This window comes from Marmota marmota, unplaced genomic scaffold, assembly GCF_001458135.2.
Source record: "Marmota marmota marmota unplaced genomic scaffold, marMar, whole genome shotgun sequence".
In the NCBI taxonomy this organism is placed as follows: Eukaryota; Metazoa; Chordata; class Mammalia; order Rodentia; family Sciuridae; genus Marmota; species Marmota marmota.
The window spans coordinates 1,636,846-1,662,943 of NW_026000077.1; the positions used below are offsets into that span (position 1 = coordinate 1,636,846).

The 26,098-nt window shown below is 38.2% G+C and overlaps 1 protein-coding gene and 1 non-coding gene across 4 annotated transcripts in view; both read left to right on the forward strand.

The window, feature by feature from the left end:
• The window catches only part of Lrig2 (leucine rich repeats and immunoglobulin like domains 2), a 158,205-nt gene that overhangs the window by 104,797 nt on the left and 27,310 nt on the right, over window positions 1-26,098 (forward strand). Inside the window, exons 1-9 of one of the 3 annotated variants that reach the window (XM_048814534.1) lie at window positions 2,598-3,077; window positions 16,680-16,745; window positions 18,896-18,970; window positions 19,075-19,209; window positions 20,149-20,292; window positions 20,417-20,560; window positions 21,700-21,843; window positions 22,039-22,182; window positions 25,333-25,413. In XM_048814534.1, the coding sequence (XP_048670491.1) occupies window positions 2,842-3,077; window positions 16,680-16,745; window positions 18,896-18,970; window positions 19,075-19,209; window positions 20,149-20,292; window positions 20,417-20,560; window positions 21,700-21,843; window positions 22,039-22,182; window positions 25,333-25,413 (1,169 nt within the window). In that variant the 5' untranslated portion in view covers window positions 2,598-2,841. Of the gene's footprint in view, window positions 1-2,597; window positions 3,078-16,679; window positions 16,746-18,895; window positions 18,971-19,074; window positions 19,210-20,148; window positions 20,293-20,416; window positions 20,561-21,699; window positions 21,844-22,038; window positions 22,183-25,332; window positions 25,414-26,098 lie in introns of those variants that run through there. The other 2 variants (XM_015502196.2, XM_048814533.1) reach the window with 2 other exon arrangements.
• On the forward strand, window positions 17,675-17,810 carry LOC125620199. Its single transcript, XR_007351796.1, has one exon. It is a non-coding gene; the product is annotated as a small nucleolar RNA SNORA42/SNORA80 family (small nucleolar RNA).

Genomic DNA, 26,098 nt, shown 5'->3' on the forward strand with positions numbered 1-26,098 from the left:
GAAACAGAATGAAACAAAAACGGAACAAAAAATCGTTGTATCAATTTTCCTATTTTCTTGACATGTGCATTTGTGGTCTATTTCTATCTCTTCCTCAGGGGTGAACAACTTCAAACCTTGAGCCAACCATTTTTCCCAATCTGCCTGAGAAAATTCTAGGGATAGGCAGCTTGAAACAAACACAAAACAAATCAAAACAAGAACACATTGTTTTTTAAAATGGTCACCCATTCTCTCGCCTTCCCTTAGGGGCAAGCAATTTCACTTACCCCGAAGCTTCAGACGTTCCCCATACGGGCCGCCAAATGCCGCAGTCTGGCCGGGCACAAATCACGAGCCACTGAAGCAGGAACAAACTTTATTTTTGAACTGCAGGAAAACACTTCACACAGCTCCCGGGGAATCCTCCCGAACCCCACGCAGCTGGTCCAGGAACCCCCAGCCGGAAATATCTCTCCCGGAAATCCCTCCTCCTGCACTTCCCCAACCAATGGGAACTCTCGGGGAATCCCCAGAAATCCCCACGAGAACTCCAAAATAGTGCGAGAACTCGGCAGAGGCGGATAGTAATGCCTCCCCTGTCAATCAATACTGTTGGCAAAATGCCAGGGGCCATACAGACTCCGCCGTGGCTCTCAGCACATAACATCTTTGTTTGTATGTGGTGCTGAGGATCAAACCCGGGCCACACGCATGCCAGGCGAGCACGCTACCGCTTGAGCCACATCCCCAGCCCCCCACCTCTATTTTTTGAAAAATTATTTGTTTATATATTTGGTACGGGATATTGAATCGGGGCAATCTACCACTGAGCTAATCCTTAGCCCCTTTTACTTTCTGTTTTGAGACAGGATCTTGCTTAATTGCTGAGATTTGCCTCAAATTTGGAATATTGCCTCAGGTTCCCGAGACAGTGGGATTACAGGTGTGCACCCCCGCAGATGGCTTTATTTTTTGAGACAGGGTCTTGCTAATTTCCCAGGCTGGTCTCTGTTGCAGTCTGGCTGGGCACAAAATAACCGAGCCACCAGGAGGCACTTGTAGGTTCAAACAGGAACTCCTTTATTGCCCAAACTCCCTTGAATGCCACCCACGCAGCCCTTCCAGGAACACCACACACCAAACTGGAACTCCCTCCACAGGAACTTCACCAACCAAAGGGAACTCCCCAGGAATCCCAGCAAGAACTCCAATAGGACAGCAGGGGTCTATATACAATTGAATACACAGCCTGTTTCAATCCAGCATCATCCAGTCACAGCAATTATAGACAGCTTAACTTAATTATCATCTTAATGGCTCACCTCTCAACCATTACTTCTGGCAAAATGCCAGGGGCCATTCCGACTGGTTGTGGCTCTCAGCAGGTCTCTAACTCTCCCTCTTTTTTGCCTCAGCACCCAGAATAGCTGGGGTAACAGGCATGCGTTTACCTGCTGGACGCCTCCTCAGGTTTTTAATTTACAAGTCAGAAAACCCATGGCATTACCAACTCTGCCTGTGGCTTTGGGTAACTTCTTAACCACTCTGAGCTTGTTTCCTTATAGGCAGTAACTCAATGTCACAGTCATTGAGGGACCAATCAAGGCAACAGGTGCAAATGCTCTTTGGAAAGTATTTATTATTAAAATTTTATTCATAACTTTGGAGAGTAGGCATAAGATAGTGAGATAGCATCTGCCTCGGCATTAATAAAAATATTTCCTCACAGCCTTCATTTTGTTGACTGATAAATACTGTCTACCTGTCCTATTTGTTTTTCTGAAGGTGTATATGGAGACCACCACCCTCTGAAATCGAAGAAGAATATTTTCCTTAGGTACATGCGGGTGCTTGGAGTTCAGCATTTATTGAACCCCAAGCTACAACAGAAGCTGGAAAAGCGCAGACGAATAAACAGGGGCCCCGTCTTCAGGAAACTCTAGACCCTCCGCAGACAGCGATTGCCTCCACTAGCAGGACAGCACGCGCAGCAGACGAACAGCAGGGGGCAGTAGAGGCCCAGCTCGGTCCCGTGGAGGACCTGGCTGAAGCTAGGATGGAGGCTCTCGCGTTCATTCGCATTTGCGGCTTGGAAGGCGGCCTTTCTGTCATTCCCCTTTCTTGGGGTCTAGGGAAGAAGAAAAACAAAAACAACCAAAAAAAAAAAAAAATCACCGGGCGCGGTACTGCAGGCCTGTAATCCCAGCGACTCGGGGGACAGGAGGATCTCAAATTATCGAGGACAGTCTCAGCAATTTAGGGAGACCCTGTCTCAAAATAAAAATAAAATAAAATAACAAGGGCTGAGGATGTATTTCAGCGGCAAAGTAGTGACAGGGTTCAATACCCAGTCCCCAAAAAAGAAAAGAAGGAGGAGAAGAAGAAAGATCCTTTCATACTACTACGGCAGATAAATCCGCAGTGAGGACTTTGGACTCCGGCGGTGGCTTTGCCCTACGGTTTCTCTTAAAGAGCCACTGCGCCCTCCAGCGGATGAACGGCAGCGGAACCGCGGAGGGGCACTGCAGTCTGGGGCACCTTAACATCCTTCTCCTGAAGGAGCGGGTCGTCCCCGGTCTCGCCCCGGACGCAACTTCATCCTTGTGCACAGATTGGCTGGGCCCTGTGCGTGAAGACGTTGCGTCGCGGGGCGGGGCGGGCAAGCGGTGTCCGTAGGGCCTCAGCAGCCTGTCTTCAGCCGCTGCCCCTGCTGTCCCTCCTCTTGTGTCTGTCGCCTGCTTTTAGAAGATACAGGCGATAGCCGGGGCTTTCAGGTGGTCGCGCAGAGGCCAAAAGCCTACGCGGAGCCGCCTTGTGAGCCAGGCGGGTTTTCTCGGCCGGGTCCGGGTCGAGGGGAAAATGGCGCCGGCGCCCCTAGGCGTCCGGGAGGAGCAGCTCCCGGGGTGTCGGTCCGGACCCCTTTCCCGGCTTCTCTTCCTCGCCCAGGCAGTCCTCCTGCTGCCCGTCGCCTGGGCAGGCCTCTGCCCCGCACCCTGCTCCTGCCGCATTCCTTTGCTGGACTGCAGTCGCAGAAAGCTGCCCGCGTCGAGCTGGAGGGCGCTGTCGGGCCCGCTGCCCCCCGACATCGCCACCCTGTGAGTAGAGTGGCCAAGCCGAGGGACCGAGAGAAGGCGAGCTCCCCTCCGCCGCGGACTGGAGGGCGTGGTCGCCTACCTGAGTTGTGAAAGAAACTGCTATTCTGTGGTTGTGAACTTGGTTTTGGGTGGTGGGAGTCTAAAAGCGCTGGTATTGAGGGTTTGGGGAGACTTGAATGAAGACTGAGGTCGAGATTCTCGGGGCTAGGGAGTCTGTGATTTCCTGGCAAGGGAGGAGGTGGGCTGGGGTGTTTAATGTTAAGTACTCGAGGGTTCTGGGCACTACCAGGGACACGGAATGGCTGGGGAGTGGGCTGAGCGCGGATCCCTCGTGGGCTGCATCATTTGTTGTGTACCTCAGCTTGAGTGGTCTGCCGCAGGCACGTGATTTTATACAGGTTCACCTGAGATAAATGAATTCTCTTCTGTCCCTAGTTCTCATATATTGTTTCCTTTCGTGTTGCAGTTTTGATACTTGACAGGGTTGAAAACTTCATCATGTATCAGGAGATCCAGGATTAACCCAGAATATCTTCATAAGTAGCATTCTTGAGCTGATTTAGGATTCACTATAAAGAAGGGAAAGAGTATATTTTTTCCCCAAAATAATGTGATGCTTTGTTTTCATTGCTTTTACTTGTGGTGTACAACTCAGAAATGAGGCTTCTTTGTTTACATATGAGAAGCAAGTACAATGGTTGAATGAATAATTCTGGAGTCTCCACTGCTGCATTTTAATTCTGACAGGCCTATATTACACAGTGGCGCTTAGAAAGGTGCATTAGCCTTGAGTCAGCATAGTGGCATTGGGAACAAAAGTTAGGTATTAAATAACTGTAATTATGAGGTTTCTTAACCACCAACATACAGTTATTTCCGTGTCACATACTGAGCAACACAATTATTAATTGACAGACTTCTAATAGTTACTTAAAAAGAAAAAAAAGTCATTAAAAAAATTTTGGCATGCAATTAAAATATGGGGGCTTTTGGATTTTCATTGGAAATAGAATACAAATAGAAGGTCTGTTGCAGAGGTTAAGAAGTATTTATATATTTACAAGTTGATTAGCATAGATAGGAAAGAAACTTAATTCATTTATTGAGAAAATGTATCCAGTGTAAACAGAATTGCAATATAATAGTATGGTTTCTTTCCTTTTTTTTTTTTTTTTAAATATCAGTGATTGAGCCCAGAAGTGCTTAACCACTTCCTCAGAACCTTTATTTTTTATTTTGAGACAGGGTCTCTCTAAGTTGCTTAGGGGCTTGCTAAATTGCCTAGGTTGGCTTTGAACTTTTGATCCTCCTGCCGCAGCCTCCCTAGCCACTGGGATTACAGGCATGCACCACCACACCATCAATATGATTTCTTTTGTTTTATTATAGTAACACCTGTAGTTAATTCTGGTTGTATTGATTTAAATTAAGGCACTCATGTGTATGGTAGTCTGATTTAAACCAAGTACAGCATCTTTGTTATGTAGCAAGTACTTTTTTCTAAGAAATTCTTGGAACAGCTACCTGATTATGACAGAATAAATCTAGCGTAAGTTTAAAAACAACATACCTTCTTGTAGTTGTAATTGAGTAAATGTGGCTTACTTTCTAAGTTTCTACACTGGTAGTTAAACAATAATTAAAAATAATTTTATGTAAGATTATTTTATGTCAGAGTTTTATTTTTGTTGAATCAAGACAAATTGCCTAAAGCCAAAGTGGCATTCAGAAATTTTAAATGTCCTATAATGAAATTGACATTTTCAGTTGAAGTGAAATGCTTTGGAGAACAATTCTGTTACAGAAATATAATTGGATGGAAGTCTTACATTAGCTAAAGCACTCTTAGAATATTAAAAGACATGATTGTGCTATTTTATTTTATTTTTTTTTTAGACTGGTGATTGAACCCAAGGGTACTTTACCACTGAGCTACATCCCCAACCCTTTTTCTTTCTTTCTTTTTTTTTTTTTTTTTTTAATGTTGAGACAGGGTCTTGCTAAGTTGCTTAGGGCCATGCTAAGTTGCTGAGGCTGATCTTGAACTTGCTACCCTCCTGTCGCATCCTCCTGAGTTGCTGGGATTACAGGCCTACAGCAACACACCTGGCTGTCTGATTGTGTCATTTAATTAATTAATTAATTAATTTTCCCAGTTGTATATGGACAAAGTACCTTTATTTACTTTTATGTGGTGCTGAGGATTGAACCCAGTGCCTCACACATGCTAGGCAAGTGCTCCTCCACTGAGGCACAATCCCAGTCCCTTATTGTGTTATTTTAAATTGAGAAATGAAACATTCTTTAGCAATTGCCATTAGCTTTAAAATAACCAAATACACTTAGGTTTCTTCATGCAAATTAGAATTTTAAGACATATGCAATGGGCTGTGGATATAGCTCAGTGGTAGAGCACTTCCCTAGCATACGCAAGGCTCTGAGTTTCATCTCTAGCACTCTAAAATAAATAAATAATTCATGCGATGTTCTAAATATATTAGTGATCAAACGCAAATGCCTNGTGCTAGGCGAGCACTCTACCACTGAGCCACAACCCCAGCCCCCCCATAGCCCTTTTTGTATTTATTTAGAGACAGGGTTTCACCGAGTTGCTTAGGGCCTTGCTAAGTTTCGGAGGCTGTTTTTTTTTGTTTGTTTGTTTTTTTAATTTTTATTGTTGGTTTCGGAGGCTGGTTTTTAACTCAATCCTCCTGCCTCAGCCTCCCCAGCCACTGGGACTACAGGTATGCTGGGATTACAGGTGTGTGCTACCAGGTCTGGCCAAATTTGGCCTTTTGAAAATTTGTAATTTTGTCTTAACTGTTTTTATTTCACTATAGACTGCTGAAAACTTCATCATAAATTAGTGTTTGGGAACCACTGCAATACTAAATCAATCTTATTGAATTATTTATGTATTTAGTTACCTATAGTTTTTAAATCGCTTCTGCTCTTATTATAATGACTGCTTAAAAGTTATTTGCATTTGTTCCTTTAATTGTGAACAGGTTAGTTCTTTAGCATACATAGGACATTAACTTCCATTGAAGAACTCTGGGTAAGTCTTTTATGTGTGTATATATGTGAGAGAGAGTAAGAGATACTGAGGATTGGACCCAGGGGTGCTCTGCCTCTGAGATACATCCTGAAGCTTTTTATTTTACTTTTGAGATAATTTCTTGCTAAGTTGCCCATAATGGCTTTGAGCTTTGATCCTCCTGCCTCAGCCTTCTGAGTAGCTGGGATTATAGATGTTTGCCACTGTGCCGAGCTCATCCCTAGGTCTTTTAATTTTTTTTTTTTTTTTTTGAGATAGGGTCTCACTGAGTTATCAAGGTTGGTCTACCACTTACGGTCCTCCTACCTCAGGCTCTTGAATAGCTAGGATTATAGGTGGCACCACTGCACCTAACTATATATTTTACTTTTTAAAGATCTTCTAGCCTAATGAAAAACTGGCATTTAACCAATGGAGAAAAGATCACATCATATTCAGACCTTTTAAAAAGTGCTTTGAGTACATTCTTATGTCATATTTTTTATGCCAAAGTAAATGACACAACTCATTTATTCTGTATTTTTCCAGTCATGAAAGATGTTGGGATGCTCAGTTGATGCAAATAAAAGCAATTTAAATTATTACAACCCATCCAAATGATTAATTTCATGTGTGAGACCAAACCAGAAGAATGCAGTAGTTAGTGTAAGTTTTATCTTGTAAACCATTTTTTTTTTTTAAAGGGCGCATTGTGTTCTTTTTTTTTTTTTTTTTTGGTGGTGCTAGGGATTGAACCCAGGGCCTTGTGTGCATTGTGTTCTTTACCTCTGCTTTTATTGCTCTTCCCCAGCCTTTCCAAAAAAATGAGACTGTAATTATTTGTAACAATTGCCAGAATAACTAGTGGTGAGTTTAAATTTAAACTGAGCAATAATAGTGAACTGTGGTGAATCTAGATTTATAACTAAATGCTTCTTAATTTGGGGTGTCTCTTACACATTTTGGTTTTATTTATCTGTTTCAAATTTATTATGATGATTTGCTTATATAATAAAAATTTTGGCAGGATGCAGCAGAAAGAGCATACCATAAATGTTGCTTGCTTGAGGAGATATTGGACGTGGTGCCAGGTTAGACTATGGGTATTAAGGAGTGATGGATTACTTTAATAATGAGAAACCCAGCTGATGCTTGGCTTTGTAACTATACCTTCTCCATCAGCGTTGTAAATGATAAGATGATTTGTTTTAATATCCATCCACTTGTAAAAATCTGTATAACTTAATTATAAAATAGTGATACAAAGGTGTAATACTCAGAAAGTGCTCACTAATGATAATGGCTTTCCATTTTCATTTCCATGTCATAGCTTTCTGTCTATTTTTGTGTAAAAGCAACTATATTAGTTCCACTTTTTTTTTTTCTTTTCCTTTTTGGTATGGAGATTGAACTCGGGGGGCACTCAACCATTGAGCCACATTCCCCAGCCCTATTTTGTATTTTATTTAGAGACAGGGTCTCATTGAGTTGCTTAGTGCCTCAGCAATAGAGAGGCTGTCTTTAAACTCTAGATTCTCCTGCCTCAGCCTCAAGAGCCACTGGGATTATAGGCCTGCACCACTGCACCTGGCATTCTGCTATTTTTGAACTGTTATTCTAAATGGGAAGGGAAGACAGATACTAAAAACATGGATTGGGGTAATATGCTATGGCTCACTATAGATTTAGTTCTATTAACTTGAAATTTGAGGGCCAGACATTGGGTTTGAAAGTGGAATTTACTACTTCATAAATCAGTCTGAAAACTTTCTGGATTGTTTGTATTTTCTACTTTTTTCTGAGATATATATTACAGATAGGAAAATAAGAGATCATGTAGTTATTGAGTTTTTCTTTGTGATAATTTGGTTAATTTATGGCATCATTCTGAAAGCGTTCTGTAGGAAGATTTCTTTTTCCTTTTAATTGTAAGACTGTGATTGAACCCAGGGACTGATGCATGCTAGACAAGCACTCTGCCACTGAGCCACATCCCTACCCCATAGGAAGAATTCTAATCTTAGAAAAGTAACAATTAAAATTTGCCCAGTTCAATGGTGTATTCATGTCTGCCTGTAATCCCAGGGACTGGGGAGGCTGATAACAGGAAAATTGCAAATTTGATGCCAGCCTCAGCAACTTAGCCAGCCTCTCAGCAACTTGGCAAGATGCTGTCTCTAAAATAAAAAAAATTAAAAAAATTATAAAGGGCTGGTATGTAGCTCAGTGGTAGAGTGTTCCTGGGTTTAATCTCTAGTACCACCACCAACAAAAATATCCTATTTTGCTGGCACATTCTGAGAAGGTAGATTAAAAAAAAATAAAACATGGCCCTTTATTCAGTGTTTATAATACAATACTTTCTTTAAAGTTTTTTAGATTTTTAAATTTTTGGTACTGGGGATTGAACCCAGGGCCTTGTGCATGCAAGCACTTAAAGTTTGTTTTTAAATAAAGTAATACTGGAGCTGGGGCTGTAGCTCAGTGGCAGAGCACTTGCCTAGCATGCATGTTGGCACTGGGTTCAATCCTCAGTACCACATAAAAATAAACAAACAAAGGCATTGTGTCCATCTACAACTACAAAAAATTAAAAATAAAGTAATACTGTCCAGCCAGGCATGGTGCTGCATACCTGTAATCCCAGCTACTGGGAAGGTTGAGGCAGGAGGATCATGTGTTAGAGCCCAGCCTAAGCAATTTAGGGAGACTCTGACTCAAAAAATAAAAGGAATGGCTAGGTGCACAGTGGTACATGCCTGTAATTCCAGTGGCTTGGGAGGCTGAGGCAGGAAGATTGCAAATTCATAGGCAGCCTCAGCAATTTAACAAGACCCTGTGGTTAAGTTCTTTAAAAAAAAAAAAAAAAACAACACATGAGCACTTTGTATAAATATTTTTTTTTTAAACTGGCTGCAGAGATTTGTATATGGAATTTTTGTAAGTAATTTAACTGATCTTCTATCCTTATTCTGTATGCTAGGCATTTTTACTATAACGTGTCTTGGTATAGATCTGTGTAATTTTGTACATTTGGTGTCCTTTAGGCCTCTTGTATTTGGTTTTCCAATTCATTCTTCATGCTTGGGAAATTTTCTGATATTATTTCATTGAAGAGATTAAGCATTCTTTTGGTTTGAATCTCTGAACCTTCCTCTAACCCAATAAATCTTAAATTTGGTCTTTTGATGGTATTCCATAATTCTTGAAAGTTCTGTTCCTGGTTTCTTACCATCTTCACTGTGAGGTCAACTTTATTTTCAAGATTGTATATTTTGGGCTGGGGATGTGGCTCAAGCGGTAGCACGCTCGCCTGGCATGCGTGCGGCCCGGGTTCGATCCTCAGCACCACATACAAACAAAGATGTTGTGTCCGCCGAAAACTAAAAAATAAATATTGAAAAACTCTCTCTCTCTCTCTCTTTAAAAAAAAAAAAAAAAAGATTGTATATTTTGTCTTCATTTTCTGAGGTTCTGTCTTCCAAGTGATCTAGTCTGTTGGTGATGGTATCTATTGAGTTTTTTTAATTGGCTTATTGTTTCTTTGATTTCGAGGATTTCTGTTTTGTTTTTTTTTTTTCCCAGAATCTCTATCTCTTCCTTGAAGTAATCCCTTGCAACCTGTATTTGCTCTCTTATCTCTTTGTTGGTGTGATTCATTTTTGCCTGTATCTGCTCACTTAGGTCATTCTTTAATTCCCAAATCATTTTAGTTATATATATTCTATACTCCTTCTCTGACATTTCACCTACTGCGTTATCTATGGATTCTATTGTTGTTGTATCTTGGTTTGTTTGGGGCATTTTCCTCCCTTGTGTTTTCATGATGTCTATGTGTCTTCCTCTCTCCTAGTATAGATCTGAGGTATTACAGCTCTTGCCTTATTATCTTATAAAGTGCCTACAGGTAATACCTCACTTTTAAGGGAGAGATCGATATTATAGCACTCAATGTACCCAACGTGCAGCCATATATCAGTCAACTTCTATTTTTACATTTACAGTTTTGCCACTATAAACAGAAATGATGGGTTTGGTTATCTTCAACTATATGATCAGTAGATTTTCAGCTATATGATCAATGGTTTACAGTTTCTGATGGTGGAAGCAGGGACTTGGGAGTTGGCTGAGATGTTTATGAGATAGGATTTAAGAATATGCAGGTGTTAGATTAGAAGACTAGTAAGGGGGTAATCATAGGAAGTTGGCTGTTAGTAGGAGAAATAAGAAATAGGCAATCCTACGCAAGACTCCCCTATGCAAGACTCCCTGTTACCTCAGCAACAGGATAACTGTTAGCACCCCTAGTAGAGAAAGCTCTGGTGCAGCCAGACCACAGGGACCTTGGTGACGTCTTACCAGGACCTTATTGTTGTCTCTCTCTCTCTCTCTTTTTTTTTTTTTAGTTGTAAAATGGACACCGTACCTTTACCTTGTTTGTTTATTTTTACGTGGTGCTGAGGATCTAACGCGGTACCTCTTACATGCGAGGCAAGCGTTCCACTGCTGAACCACAACCCCAGCCCTGTTGTCTCTTGATAGAAGCAGCCATATCCCAGTTTTGTGGCAGTGGCAGTTTCAAGCCTGAATGTTTCCTGGTGTTGGGCTGTGGAGCCATGCTTTGGTGACTAAGGAACCCCAGTGCGGGGTGGCTCTACCTTAACTGATCTTGATAAGTATAGGTTTCCTTTATGGTTTTGCCAGTACTATAAATTCTTGGTAGACATCTTTTCATAATTATGTGGGTATATATGTAGATTCTTAGTAAGTGGTATCACTGGGTAATTCTGAATCATTAAATCTTGTGGTACAGGCATATACTTGAGTAAGTTGCCCAAATCTTTGGTGGGCTTATTATTGGCATCTTTATGATGAATCCAGAGTCAATACTTGGATTAGGACTTTAATAAGTTAATATAGGAGAATAGATGAAATTAATTAAGGTTTTACCTTGGCAAGTAGATTTTACCTACATTTCCAATAGATGAATACTCAGAAAAAAAGATGTTGCTGGGTCATGTGACCTGTGTACTAAGCCTTCTATTTATAATCTCTTAACTTTTAGAGAAATCTGATAAAGTTGGTATTAATGTTCTTATTTTTAAAATATATTTATTTATTTTTATGTGGTGTTGGGGATTGAACCCAGGACCTCACCTGTGCTAGGCATGTGCTCTACGGCTGAGCCACAATCCCAGCCCTTGATATTCTTATTTTTCTGTGTAAAAGAAGTTCAGAGATGCTGAAGTTCAGGACTTGCTGAAGGTCCCAGAACTGGGTGTGCAAAGACTGTTCTTAAATGATTATGTAGAGACCCTGGAGACATAGTTCAGTGGTAGAGCGCTTGCCTAATATGTGTGATGTCCTGAGTTCAATCCTTAGTACCTTAGAAAAGAAAGTTTGTGTAGAATTTCTTTTCTTTTTTTTTTTTTCTTCTGGCACTAGGGGTTGAATTCAGGGGCATTTGGCCACTGAGCTGCATCCCCAGCCCTATTTTGTATTTTATTTAGAGATGGGGTCTCTTTGAGTTGCTTAGCACTTCACCATTGCTGAGGCTGGCTTTGAACTCGAGATCCTCCTGCCTCAGCCTCCCGAGCTGCTGGGATTATAGGTGTGTGCCACTGCACCTGGCTAGAATTTCTTATTTTGTTGTTGATGTGTTGGTGAATTCCCCCCGTGAAACAGTATTTTTAATCATTTAATGATTTTTAATAGTTAACCTAAGGGCAGATAATGGAAAAATTAAAACGTGTCCCTTTAATTAAAAAAAAAATTCTCAAATATTCTAACGTCTATCTTCATTTTTTTGGATTTATATAAACGTATTATAATGGGCTGGAGGTATAGCTCGGTTGGTAGAGTGCTTGCTTTGCAAACACAAGGCCCAGGGTTCAATCTCCAGTAACAACACACACACACAGAGTATTGTAAAATGTATTGCAAATAATACAAATGAAAGATAGAATGTTTAATTCGGAATAGTGTTATGCCTCATGCACTCTTCAAATCTTATTTATCCTGAAGATATTTACCCAGTGTCTCCAGTTATCTCTAGTTGAACCACATAGTGAAAATGCTTCTAGGAAACTCTCACTCAGATCTCATTTACTTCTAATTCAGACATTGCTCACAGGCATTGGGGTTTCCTAGCCTGACGATTAGAAGCAACAAATTAAAAACAAAGATAAAGAGCCACTATACAGAAAGGCTGACAGTTTCAAGAAGTGACAGCTTTTAGTGGAAAGTTGTTGTATTAAAAATGGTAAAGGGAAAGCAAACCTATAAAAGCAGGCAAAATTTTAAGAATTATTAGAATTTCTTGTGTTTAGTTCATCATACCCCATGAATATTTGGATCATCCGTTTTATAAATCACAGCATGGTAGTTGATTATGTAGTAAACCTGAGAATTAGTAGTAGTTTTCTTTTTGTGTGTGTGTGTGTGTGTGTGTGTCCTCATTGAATTCAGGGATTTTTTTTTTTTTTTTTTAATATCAATGAGCCACATCTCTAGCCCTTTTTATTTTTTTATACTACGTTAAGGACGCCTCTGGCTCCACATGGTATTAAGAACTTTAATAATTCATCATTTATTGCAGCTGCATCCTTATAGATTAACATGAGTGGGAGCTAAGTTTACAACACTGAGACACATATCCATAAATTGTCAGATTAGTGATGTTAGAAAATAAAGTTTATTGACTTAATTCTTACATACATTTTTTGGATATTTCAAGGAGAAATAGTGAAAGTTATTTGTTTCAGGATTCTCACTTTAAAAACAATAGCTGGACATAGTGGTGTATGCCTGTAATTCCAGTGATTTGGGAGACTGAGGCAGGATTGCAAGTTCCAGGCCAGCCTCAGCAATTTGGTGAGGTTCTAAACAACTTAGTGAGACCCTGTCTCAAAATAGAAATAGAAAGGACTGTGAATGTGGCTCAGTGATAAAGTGCCCCTGGGTTTAATCCCTAGTACCAAAACCAAACCAAAACAAAACCTAACAAAAAACAATAAAAGACAAACTGTCATTAGCATATGCAAACTAAATGGAATTAATGCTTACACTTAGAGAAGAATGCCAGGAATCTCCAATCAAAAAGAAATATACAAATTCTGATCTATGAGTTTTATATCTGATATTTATAGTCTGATATTTGAAGTCTTCAAATTTCAGTTTCTTCACCCTTTTTGAAGTGCTTATTTTAAAAGATAGAAGCTGAGCATGGTGGCCCAAGCCTGTGCCCCTTGCCAAGATGGGAGGATCCCTTGAACCCTTAAACTCATGTCAAGACCAACCTAGGCAAAATGTGGAAACCCAGTCTCAAAAAAGAGGTGATGGGCTGGGTGCAATGGCACACACCTCTAATCCCAGCAACTTGGGAAACTGAGGCAGGAGTTTCCTTCCACCTCAGGTTTGAGGCCAGCCTCAGCAATTTAGTGAGACCCTATCTCAAAATAAAAAATAAAAAGGACTGACTGGGGACTTAGCTCTGTGGTAAAGTACCCCTGGTATTTAAAAAAAGGAAATAGGAAAGACATTTATGGGAATAAGATTATGTCTGCTATGCATTACTGAAGTTAAGAAATAATCTTACAGACTTCTTTCATCTTAGTATACTTTTTGTGATGTTTTGGTGTATTGACAATATGATATATATAAATTTATTTTAGTGCCTTAAAGTACTAGTTATGTGGATTAAAAAAACAATGCTTTTATACTCCTGTTAGCACATGTCATATGATTAAATTCCAGAGTGAAATTTAGATGTAAAAGTTAATCATTTCCAGTGAAGGGAAATAATGAAATTGATGTTGAATTTGTCTAGTTTTGGGATGATCCTATCTGTGAGAACTATAAATGTTGTTTTCAGAAAGAGAAAAAGACTGTAATATTGACAGTTTTTGTGGCATTCACAGGGCATAGCATATGGTCCAATAAATATTTATTGTAAGAATACCTGGGGCTGGGGATGTAGCTCAGTGGTAGAGTGCTTGCCTGGCATGCATGAGGCCCTGGATTTGATCCTAATAAACACCAGCAAAAGAAAAAGAATACTTGATGATTAAATAAAGTCAAATAATTCTAGTTAGATATCTGCTATTTTGATAACTTAAGCAACTATACTGGTATATACCGATTGATACAATTATGTTGGAAGTTCACTTTTAGTGTGTTTTTGTTTTAGTTTTAGTTTTAGTTTTTGGTACTGGTGATGAAACTCGGGACCTTGTACTTGCTAGGTGAGCCCTGTATCTCCGGCCCTAATATTGTTAAATATCATTCAAGGAAGATTTGTTTCAGAAGAGTGCTGACATATGAGACTATTTCAGAGCATAAAACAACATTATACTGTAGAGAGGCTTGAAAGTATTTTAGGTATCCTCTGGGTTTGGTTGAAAAGCTCATCATTTCTTCAAAGACACAGATTAAACTACTCTGTCCCAAATAGATAACTGGACAGTTTTCACTAATAGTACAAAGTTATTTATATCATATAAATTGGGCTTAATTTTTTATTGCTTTATGTTTTCTTTAAAAATGATTGCCTGGTAAATGATTCTGTCACTGATGAGTGACATTCATGGGAGAATTCTTGGGGGAAAGTATGATCAAAAGTTGTGCTGCCAGGAAGATTGAGATTTTTTAAGGCACTATGGAAATGCACTGTTGTGATTAAAATGAAAGCCCAAATTCTTAAGGGGAAAAGCTGCTAAATACAAGCAGTCATGATATGTAGAATCTAGTAAACACCATGCTAATTAATAACATCCAGATGTTATTATCTCTTCATTTGTTGTACCAGCCAATTTGGGGCAGAATATGGAATATTTACAACAGTTGAATTTCTGCTACAGTTGAAATGCCACAAAACAACAAAACTTTTCACTTGTATGGAATTGTTTGTTGTTTAGTAGCAAGTGTGTGTTGGATAAAGTATCCAAATATAAGATTTATTTATTTTTTGATGCTGGGAGTTGAACCCAGAGCCTTGAATGTGCTAGTAAACACTTGCTACATCACTGAGCTATACCTGCAATCCTGAATATGACACTTTTATGTGGCATGAATTCATATGTGTGTGTGTGTGTGTGTGTGTGTGTATCTTGTGTTTCCTATCACACCACTGTATTCATTAGTATCTTTGAGTTGCTACTTCATGACAGATATCTTGGAGTAAAAGAACTGTTTAGAACTGTTGTGAAAAAGTGATGGTTTAACATAGCCTTAGTTATGTCATGGTGTAAATTAAGCTCTTGAATGAAAGTACCTAGATTTTCCAGATGCTCAGGCATGAATTTAGCTCAGAATAAATTGTTCTGCTGTGTTAGAGACATCGTTCAAACCTGCATGCATCTGCCAACTGCATGTGGTTGTCACAGTGAGACAAATTGATCTGTCATTTTCTCTAGTGTGTCCCTGTTGCTTGCCATATTGTAACCTATAGGACATCTCTTGGGCAGCTTGTGTGCCCTGATTCCACTTCAACAGTCTTGTAAAGATGCCAGGGAACATCAAGTTGAATTTTTAAAAGCCAATTTAAATATTTAAACGTACAACTAACTTCAGTAAAATTTCTCCCATATCTAACAAACTGCTTGCTGGAGGTGAGATGGACTTTTGAATTTATGGTTCCCTACGTATTTGTTGTGACCTTATATTGACAAGTTATTGATCTCTCTGTGCCTCCTTTCTGTATTAGGAAAGTGAGGATTGTCAAAGTAATTGTTTTGTAAAGGAGCTGTTGTATGAATTTAGATAATTTTATATGTGTATATGTGTGCATATACATATATATTTAAATAAAGTGCATAGAAGACTGCCTGACACTTAATAAACATTAGCTGCCACTGTCATCATCCTACCATAATTTGAGTAATAATTGGGTAATTATTCTGAAGCTAGAGAGCTCTTTGTAGGAAGATTGCATCTCTCTGAAGGATGTGGTTAACTCCAATTTTAATATAGGAGCTCACCATATTGCCTTGTGAAATCTACCTTTCAATTTATTTACAGCTAATATTATATAACCACTGCAAGGGGATGAAGAAACTCACTAAGTAAAAGAAGCAAGGGACCAATAATGCGTAAATCCTGCCATTTGTAAAAATTTCTTGGTACATGTATAAAATATCTGAAAGGCTGAACAAGAAACAGTGTGCAGTATTTTCATTTGTTATTGGGAAGGGGAATTGGTTGGATGGAAATAAGGGTGGGAGACTTTATTGTATTCTCTTTTATACTCCTTGGTTACTGAACCATGTAAATGTATTTCCTAATTACCAAAAGAAGAAAACAAAATTAAAAAGTAATATAGCTGTTTTGAAATTTAGATGAATTCTTATGGATAAACATTTCTTTTTGCCTGTATTCAAATTTAAGAGGACTTTTAAATTTTTTGGTTACATTTTTTTTTTTCTTTCTGTTTGTGGTGCTGGGGATCAAACCTAGTATCTCCTGTATGCTAGGCAGGCTCTCTACCACTGAGTTATATTCCCAGTGCCCATTGGGTTTTTTAAGTCTACTTTCCAAAAAACTAAGAGTGATATTTTGTCGTCTTTCAGGGATTTGAGCCATAATCGGTTATCTGACTGGAACATCAGCTTGGAATCGCAAACTTTACAGGAAGTGTAAGTTTTGTTTTTTGTTTTTTTTTTTAATTTAATGTTAAATTCTTTGAGGGGATATAATAAAATTTGAATTTGGGATATCTAATCCAGTGATACTTCCAAAAAATTGAATGAAAAAAAATTTTTTAATTAAAAGAAATTGTTAGAAAACCTAAACTGTTGTATTTGACTTTGTTATTATCACACTCTCTGGGCATTGAGTTGGTGATTTCGAGTTGCAAATTGTATAGAAATATTATTCTACTTCCCTGGGGTCCAAAGCAAGATTTTTCTCCTCTTCAGTGTAAATTTTATCTTTTTTCTACCGCTAAGCCACAACCCCAGCCCCTGTTATGTGAAGTTTTATAATATCTCAATATATCATGTGAGATGGAAGCAGCAGGTAGAGGATTTGGGGTATTATTTGAGAATATAGTGGTTGATATCATTTGATTTTCCCTTTTTTTTTTTTTTTTTTTGTGGTGCTGGGGATTGAACCAAGGGCTTTGTGCATGCTAGGCTAGTGCTCTACCACTGAGCTATACCCTAGCCCTTAATTTCCTTCTTAACTGATGTTTTTCCTTTGATGAAATGTATCATTTTTGGGATTTTTAAAAAAAATATGAGTACTGGTTATTGCATTTTGATGTTCCCAGGGGTCAACTATTGAGGTATGTGGGCCTGTTCACCCCTGTGCTAAATACTATGTTATATACTAAGCTAAATACCCTCAGACACCCTTAGTTTTGTTTCTTTTTTGTTTTTTGGTACCAGGGATTAAACCCAGGGGTGCTTAACTGAGTCACATCCCCAGCCCTTTTTATGTTTTATTTTGAGACAAGGTCTCACTAAGTTGCTTAGGACCTTGCTAAATTGATGAGGCTGGTTTTGAACTCATGACCCTCCTGCCTCAGCCTTGAGTCACTGGGATTATAGGTGTGCACCTCCACACGTGGCCTTAGCTTTGTTTTTTTGTCTTTAAATTCTTCATACTCTAGTGTCCCATGCCAGAGCAAACTGTGACCCTGAATCATTGCCTGGCCTCTGTGTCTATAGGCTGCTGGCACTGAAGCAGATTGCATTGTGGGGGAAAATGTTTCCTCATAGACAGGGCTAACTTCTTTATGCTCTGTTTTTTTTTTTTTTCCCCCCTTGGTTCTAGGGTTTGAACTAGGGTCAATCAACCACTGAGCCACATCCCGGCCCTATTTTGTATTGTATTATATTTAGAGCTAGGGTCTCACTGAGTTGTTTAGCGCCTTGCCATTGCTGAGGCTGGCTTTGAACTCATGGTCCTCCTGTCTCAGCCTCCCGAGCTGCTGGGATTACAAGCTTGTGCCACTTCGCTCGGCCATGAATTGTTTTTCCTGCATTGTTTTCTCCCTTGTCCCAAATATGCTGTTTCTAATTTGTTGTGATATTGAGTAAAGATTTGACAAGTTTGTTAGCTGAAAATATGCATTGAGGAAAGCCAGGAATCACTTTATTGGGAAGTGCATGAGCTTTATGCATGGACTTTATAACTTCATTTGGTTTCTTGTTTACTTCTGATTTCTTTTCTATATTCTATATTGTTGAGGTTGTTCAGTGATTGAAAACCAGGTTAATGAAATCTGATTGTATTAAATTTGTTCCTAAAACATTTGAGACAATCAGTTGAAAGAGCTGCTGGGAATGATGTTACATGTCATGTCGTGTAAAATTAGTCATAGGTTCCATCATTGATTGGACAAATTAATTTCATCTGTGGTCCTAAGCAATACTCCTTAACTTGAATAGCCTTAAATTTTGACTGTCATAAATGCAAAGAACTTTGCTGGTACTGAAAATGTTTAATGTGCAAAAAATTTTTCCCAGCCTTTCTTACATTGGTACCAATACTAAATCAACACTATGAAAAAAGTCCCTGCCCCTGCCATGTTGGGTATTGAATCCAGGGTCTAGCACATACTGTGCAAGTGGTCTACTTTTGAGCTATATCCCTAGCCCTAAAAAAAGCATTTCTTATTAAAATCTTTAATTTCTCAACAAATAGATTTTATCTTAGTCTAACTCATTATAAGTTATAGGCTTTTTCAAATTTGGTGTCTTTACTAATTTGTATTAGTAAAGAATTCAAGAGATAGCATTTCCCTTGTTAAACTTTGAAATCTCTCTTTCCCCTTGCTTAGGAAAATGAATTACAATGAGCTAACAGAAATCCCATATTTTGGAGAACCAACATCTAATATCACTCTACTTTCATTGTAAGTAATTAAAATTTTAAATCTTTTACTTAAATTATGAATAGTACATAGCTTTTTGGGGGTGGATCATTGGCAGTAACTTCAATGTAATTTTTGTTTTGTAGAGTTCATAATTTAATCCCAGAAATAAATGCAGAGGCTCTCCAGTTTTACCCTGCTCTTGAGAGTTTAGACCTCAGCTCCAATATAATATCAGAAATCAAGGCATCTTCATTTCCTCGAATGCAACTTAAATACCTGTAAGTAAAATAGAGTTTAAATCAGATTTGTGGTAGATTGCATTTAAGAAAAATTTTTATTTTTTAGTTGTAGTTGGACACAATACCTTTTTTAAATTTATTTATTTTTATGTGGTGCTGAGGATTGAACCCAGGGCCTTGTACATGAGCGCTCTACTGCTGAGCCACAACCCCAGTCCCTTAGATTGCATTTTAACTGTTTATTGGTATCTATCTTCCTTAAATGTCTGTTATTCATTGTAATTTTCTATTTTAATTTTGTGACAGGGTCTCACTAAGGGGCTGAGGCTATCCTTTGAACTTGTAATCTTCCTGCCTCAGACTCTGGAGTCACTAGGATTACAGGGACGTGCTACTGGCTTATTATTTTGGTATATGTGAAGCAAAGCTCACGTTGGGTGTTTGGGGTTGTTGGTGTTGTCACCCCCCCACCCGCACCCCAGACGAAGAGACACTGTGGTCAGAAAATATTGGTAGGCATCCAGGGTAATTTTTGAGATATATACTTCTTGAATTTTTTTTTTAAGTCAATAGTTTTGTAAAAGGTAAATAGAACGTAGTTTGTTTAACAGCTTACCCTATATAATGATGATTGTATGTATATCATTGATTTCATTTACAAAGCATATTCACACACACTACTTCATGCCAACCTAAATGAAGTAGGAGTGATGTGTATGTGTGTGTTTGTGTGTATGTATGTATTGCTGGTGTTGTAACCCAGGGTCTTGCACATGCTAGGCAGGTGCTCTGCCACTGAACTACACCCCAACCCTGTCATAATAATTTTGTAGATAAAGAATAAAGCATTTAATTGATTTGTAAAGTTTGTATATAATTAAATGATACAGCTGGACTCAATCGTAGTCTTTGGTCAGCTTTCCAGTGGTAGAATTTTTATTTAATTTTTTTCTTTTGCTGTTGTCTTGCTCATTTTAGGAATTTGAGTAATAATAGGATAACTACTTTGGAGGCTGGTTGCTTTGATAATTTATCCAGTTCCTTATTAGTGGTAAAGTTGAACCGGAACCGACTTAGTATGATTCCACCTAAGATCTTCAAGCTACCTCACCTTCAATTCCTGTGAGTAACTAAGTGGATCGATTGTTAGAAGATAATTTTTCCTTAGTGTTTTTTCTTTTTTGACTATTGTTAGAGCAATTCAGCAAACCAATTTTCTAACTGTAAAACTGTTTTTTTATTTAAGGGAACTTAAAAGAAACAGGATTAAAATTGTGGAAGGTCTTACATTCCAAGGGCTTGACTCCTTAAGATCTTTGAAAATGCAGCGGAATGGAATTAGCAAACTTAAGGATGGAGCATTTTTTGGTTTGAATAATATGGAAGAATTGTAAGTACTGAGAATTAGTATAGAGGATTTTAAGGAAAGGAGTCTTTCTGGGACTTTTTTGTACCAAATGGTTAAGATAGTTGTTTTGGGCTGGGGGTGTGACTCAATGGTCAAGGGCCCCTGAGTTCAATCCTCAGTACCAATAAATAAATAAATAGATAGATAGATAAATAAATAAATAAATAAAGTTGCTTTAATTATACAGTAATTAGTAATTTCTCAAATTAGTAATTTCTCAGTTCTTTGATGAAATAAGTATACTTAAAGCTCTGTATGTCTGTGTTTTGGGGATTGAACCCAGGGTCTCACACATGCTAAATACACACTCAATCACTGAGCTGCACCCTCAGCTTTCACACAAAGCTTTTTATTGGGAGGTGGGCAGGGATTGAACTTGGGGGCACTCAACCACTTAGCCACATCCCCAGCCCTATTTTGTATTTTATTTAGAGATACGGTCTTACTGAGTTGCTTAGCCGAGGCTGGCTTTGAACTCGCAAATCTCCTGCCTCAGCCTCCTGAGTGCACCGCTGTGCCCAGCCACACAAAGCTTTTAAGTTTTGTAGGCTTACTGGCATTTTTGTCATCATTCTTACAAACTTCTTATGTAAAAAGTTTGTATTCCCAAATTCTTTGAGGAAAATTATCGGAATTCATCTGTGAAAGCACGATCAAGGCTTGCCCTAGGAGAAAATGCCCGTTTATGAGGCAGCTCTGCAAATTTTAGAGCAGGGGGTGGTCTGACTGTTGAAACAGTTTAACAGTTTAATGGTTTTGGCAGCTGGCATGGGGTGCTTTCTGATTGGTGGGTAAGGATCATGTGAGTCAGCAGGACTCACCATTGGACGGCTCTTCTTGGGGGATGGGGAGGTTAGTCTTTGGAGCCCGGGGACTCCCAACAATCTGGAATACAAGTATTATACCACTTAGCTTGTTGGTTTTGTAGATTTGATATTTTAGACAATCTTAATACATTCTAGCACTGAATCTTAAGATGATATTTATTGAATAGGATTTATTGTATCACTTGGGTTGAGCAAAGGTATATGTTTTTCTGAGAAAAACTTATTGAAGATTTAAAACTATACTTCTATTGACATGCTTTGTTTTGAAATATTCTCTTTTCTCTAATTCTGCAGAGAACTAGAACACAATAATCTTACACGAGTGAACAAGGGGTGGTTGTATGGCTTACGAATGTTACAGCAGCTGTATGTGAGCCAGAACGCTATTGAAAGAATCAGCCCTGATGCATGGGAGTTCTGCCAAAGACTATCTGAACTGTAAGTGTTGGATGGTATTTTTTTTGGAGGCTGTGAGACTAGAATAGTTGGAATAAATCATTTCCATGGCCAGTAATGAGATCTAACAAACATTCTTTGTTGAAAACTCTAAATTTACCATGTAAATATAGTAAGAATTTGTAAGTTGAACCAAAATACAATGAATTCCTTACCTTCTACGTTTCCTGTTTTTAGTGATTTGTCTTATAATCAGCTGACTCGCCTGGATGAATCTGCCTTTGTGGGTCTGAGTTTACTGGAGAGATTGAATTTAGGAGATAACAGAGTCACTCACATTGCTGATGGTGTGTTTAGGTTTCTTTCCAATCTTCAGACACTGTAAGTTTATCCATTCTTGTTTAAAATGAAATAAAGCAAGTTAATTCAGTCCACTAATCAGGGGATCTATTTATGTATGTTATATTTTTATATTTTGTCCTTCCCTCAGCCCATGATAGGAATAATAATCTTATTTGTCTTGGTATCCATAGATAAAACTTTTCCTATCATGAGAAGTTCATTTTATATTTTAATTCTGAGTTAACACATAAATAGTAAAGCCTGTCTTATAGAACCAGTTGCTGTGTTATAAAACATAGTTGCTGGGGTCAAGAATGCAGTCATTTTCTTGTTTCTCTGACTTTGGCTGTATATCAGTTCTCATTCTGAGAAATGCAGGATGTATAGTGGGAGCAGTTCTTTCTGTTCTGTTACTCGTTTGTTGCATGACTTTCGGCAGAAGAAACTAACAATTATTATCTGTAAGTACCAGGAACTTTCAGATACTAGGTTGTTACTGTTCTTTTCCATATTAGGTGGCTGAGGACTGAGAGATGAAAATGATTTGTTTAAAGTCATATAATTTATAAACGTTTGGATCAGGATTAGAACCCAGGTCTTGACATAAAAGCTCATGTATTTTATTATGAAATGAACAAAATCACTTAGCTTTTCCTGGGTATGTTTTTGTTTCTTTCTTCATATATGAAAGAAGAATTTAGAATTAAGTGGTTGCTAAAGGCAGTTTCAACCTGAAAATCCTGTGGTTCTGTAAGTTAAATGTTTTGCCTTCATGGAATATAATTTTATTGAATGAAGAGGTATTTTAATGAAATATAGCATTCTCAAGACATACAGTAGAATAAGAGAAAACAGAGTAATTAGTAGAATTTATAGATTAAGAAAAAAATTTTTTTAGGGGATATGGGGATTGAATTCAGGGCCTCTCACATGCTAGGCAAACACTCTACCACTGAGCTACATCCCCAGGTCTTTGTCTTGCATTTTGAGACAGAGGTCTCAATAAGTTGCCCAGCTGGCTTCCCACTTAACAATCCTCCTCCCTCAGCCTCACAAGTAGCTGGGATTACAGGTGTGGGCCTCCACACTCTACAGAGTTTGTAGATTGTTAATAGTTTTTGAATAGGGGACTTTATGGTCATTAGTTTCACCATTGAGGATTTCAGAAAAGTAGACTCACATCTGTGAGACCTAGCCAACAATGAGAAGGAAACATGATAATTTTGTGAAGATGTTTGTATACATGCACAGGTGTGTATGTGTTTGTGTGTGTGTGCATGTGTGTGTGTGTGTGTGTGTATATATATATATATATAATATATATCAAAAGCGATTAAAGATAAATATATTTTTTTTCAGAGAGAGAGAGAAAATTTTTTAATATTTATTTTTTTTTTAGTTTTCGGCGGACATAACATCTTTATTTGTATGTGGTGCTGAGGATCGAACCCAGCGCCACATGCATGCCAGGCAAGCGCGCTACCGCTTGAGCCACATCCCCAGCCCAATATATATATATATTTTAACTTTGTTCAGAATTGTCCTTGAAAAGTAAAAAATTAATTTCCTTTTATACTCCTTTTTTCTGTATTGTCAGAGGTGAAACTAGATTAGTGCAAATTCAGAAATTTATATCAGATGCAGTTGCAGCTTTTTGATAATTCAAAGGATGGCAAACAGATTGTTTCAGTCTACTGCTGATGATTACTTTTAGATTTAAAGTTTAGGGGCTAGGTGCAGTGTTGCATGCCTGTAATCCTTGTTTCTCAGGAGGCTGAGGCAGGAGGATCGTGAGTTCAAAGCCAGCCTTAGCAACTCAGCAAGACCCTGGTTCTAAATAAAGTATAAAAAAGGGCTAGGGCTGTGACTCAGTGGTTAAGTGCCCCTGGGTAGCCCCAAATTAAAGTTTAAGAAAGTAATTGAGGAAGTACGTGGTTGTCTAATGCCTCACAGAGATAGTTATGGCAGAATGAAGGATCAAATCTGAGAAACTCTGGCTTTTAGCCCAATGCTTTTGAAAGAGTAGGTATAGGACTGGGATTGTGGCTCAGCGGTAGAGCACCTGCCTAGCATGGGCGGGACCCGGGTTCGATCCTCAGCACCACATAAAAATAAAGGCATTGTGTTGTGTCCATCTACACCAAAAAATAAATATTAAAAAAAAAGAGTAGGTATATTTGTTACTCAATTTTGTGCATGATTTCTCTTAATTGTGGAGAGGGTAAAGTCCTACCTGAGGAGTAGAGCCACTGGTGCTTTCAGTGTTTACTCCTTAGTAAAATAAAATGAACTCTGTTAGCATTTCATTTTAAGTAAAGATGGGTAACCAAGAAAAGGGATCTACTACCTCCTTATTGTTATTCATACAGCTTTATGTCTTACAAAGCAGAAAGCTTTGTGCTTTATTTTTATTATAAAATGGCCTAAGGAAGCAAAAGTGATTAAATATTTTAAACTGATATTTCTTTTATCAGCACATGATGTGGTATAATTGCATCTCCCAGCTGAGAATGGAACAGTAGATTTTAAAAGATCCATAGTTGTTTTTTTTTTTTTTTTTTCTAAAAAAAATAGTGATTCTTCTACACACAGGTATATCATTCTTGGTTCCCAGAGGGTGTGCTTAATTGCTCTTGAGCTGTAAAGCTCTATATTGATATTATTCTTTGTCAGCCATTTCAAGTTTAAGGGCCCAGGGAAAGCCTTGGGTCACCCAGAAATCCCATTATTCTGAATCATATCCCTTGTATCTTGAAACTCTCCTTCTTTGGCAGGAACCTATCCATAATTTTTTTTTTTTTAGTTGTCAATGGACCTTTATTTTATTTATTCATATGTGGTGCTGAGAGTCGAACCCAGGGCCTCACATGTGCTAGGCAAGTGCTCTGCCACTGAGCCACAGTCTCAGCCCTATAATTTTAAATGTGTTAACAAAATTAGATACTGTTAGCTAGGAAGATTAGTGCTATTAGCAGGATGCCCAGCTTAATTCTTAGCTTATGAGAATCAGGTATTGCATGTTTATACAGATACACCTTTAAAGTATAATTGGGTCTTCATTATAAATAACTGTTAAAATAAGGATCAGAATTAGCACATGTACCTTAACATTGTCTTGCTAGGATCCCGCTCAATGGCATGATGACCGTGTGGACTAACATAACTTGTATTTTCCTGAAAATTTTCTAGAGACTTAAGAAACAATGAAATTTCATGGGCCATAGAAGATGCTAGTGAAGCCTTTGCTGGACTCACAAGTCTTACTAAATTGTATGTATTTATATAAAAGTGTCTTTTCAAGAACCAGTTGTAAATGTGATTGGATTTTGATATGGTCAGAAATTCTGAACCTTCTGGCCCCTCTGCTAATGAAAGGAGCTTTGTTATTTATCAAGTAGTTTTTTTTTTTTTTTTTAGGCTGCCAAAATTTTTATTCAGATATTAAAGCATTTTGAGTAATAACTTATCCCACATCTCATTAAAAAGGGATATGGAGCTACACTTTTTTTTATTAGTTGCTCAGGATAATACAATGATCTTGACATATCATACATTTGATTCAAATAGGGTATGAATTCTCATTTTTCCATGTGTACAGATTGCAGGATCACATTGGTCAAGTAGTTTGTTTTTAATGGGGCATTTTTTGTTAGCAAAGCATTCCTATGAGCACTTAGAGAAGTTACTTATAGAACTTGAATTTCTATTCAAGTAAAAGAGATCACTGAGAAACTATAGTTGAACAGGAAGTGTGTTTAATCAAGTGAAATTTTTATAAGTTAATTCATCTAGAAGAAGGAAAGAAGATTCTCTCATGTTGATTTTAGATCTTCCATGAGAAGAGTTTCTCCAAATGTTTACACTGGCTTAATTTCTTTGGCCTGATGATCTTTTGTTAAAGAGTGAGAAATGGGAAATTTAACCTATTTAATCATAAGAAAACTGCCAGTTTCTT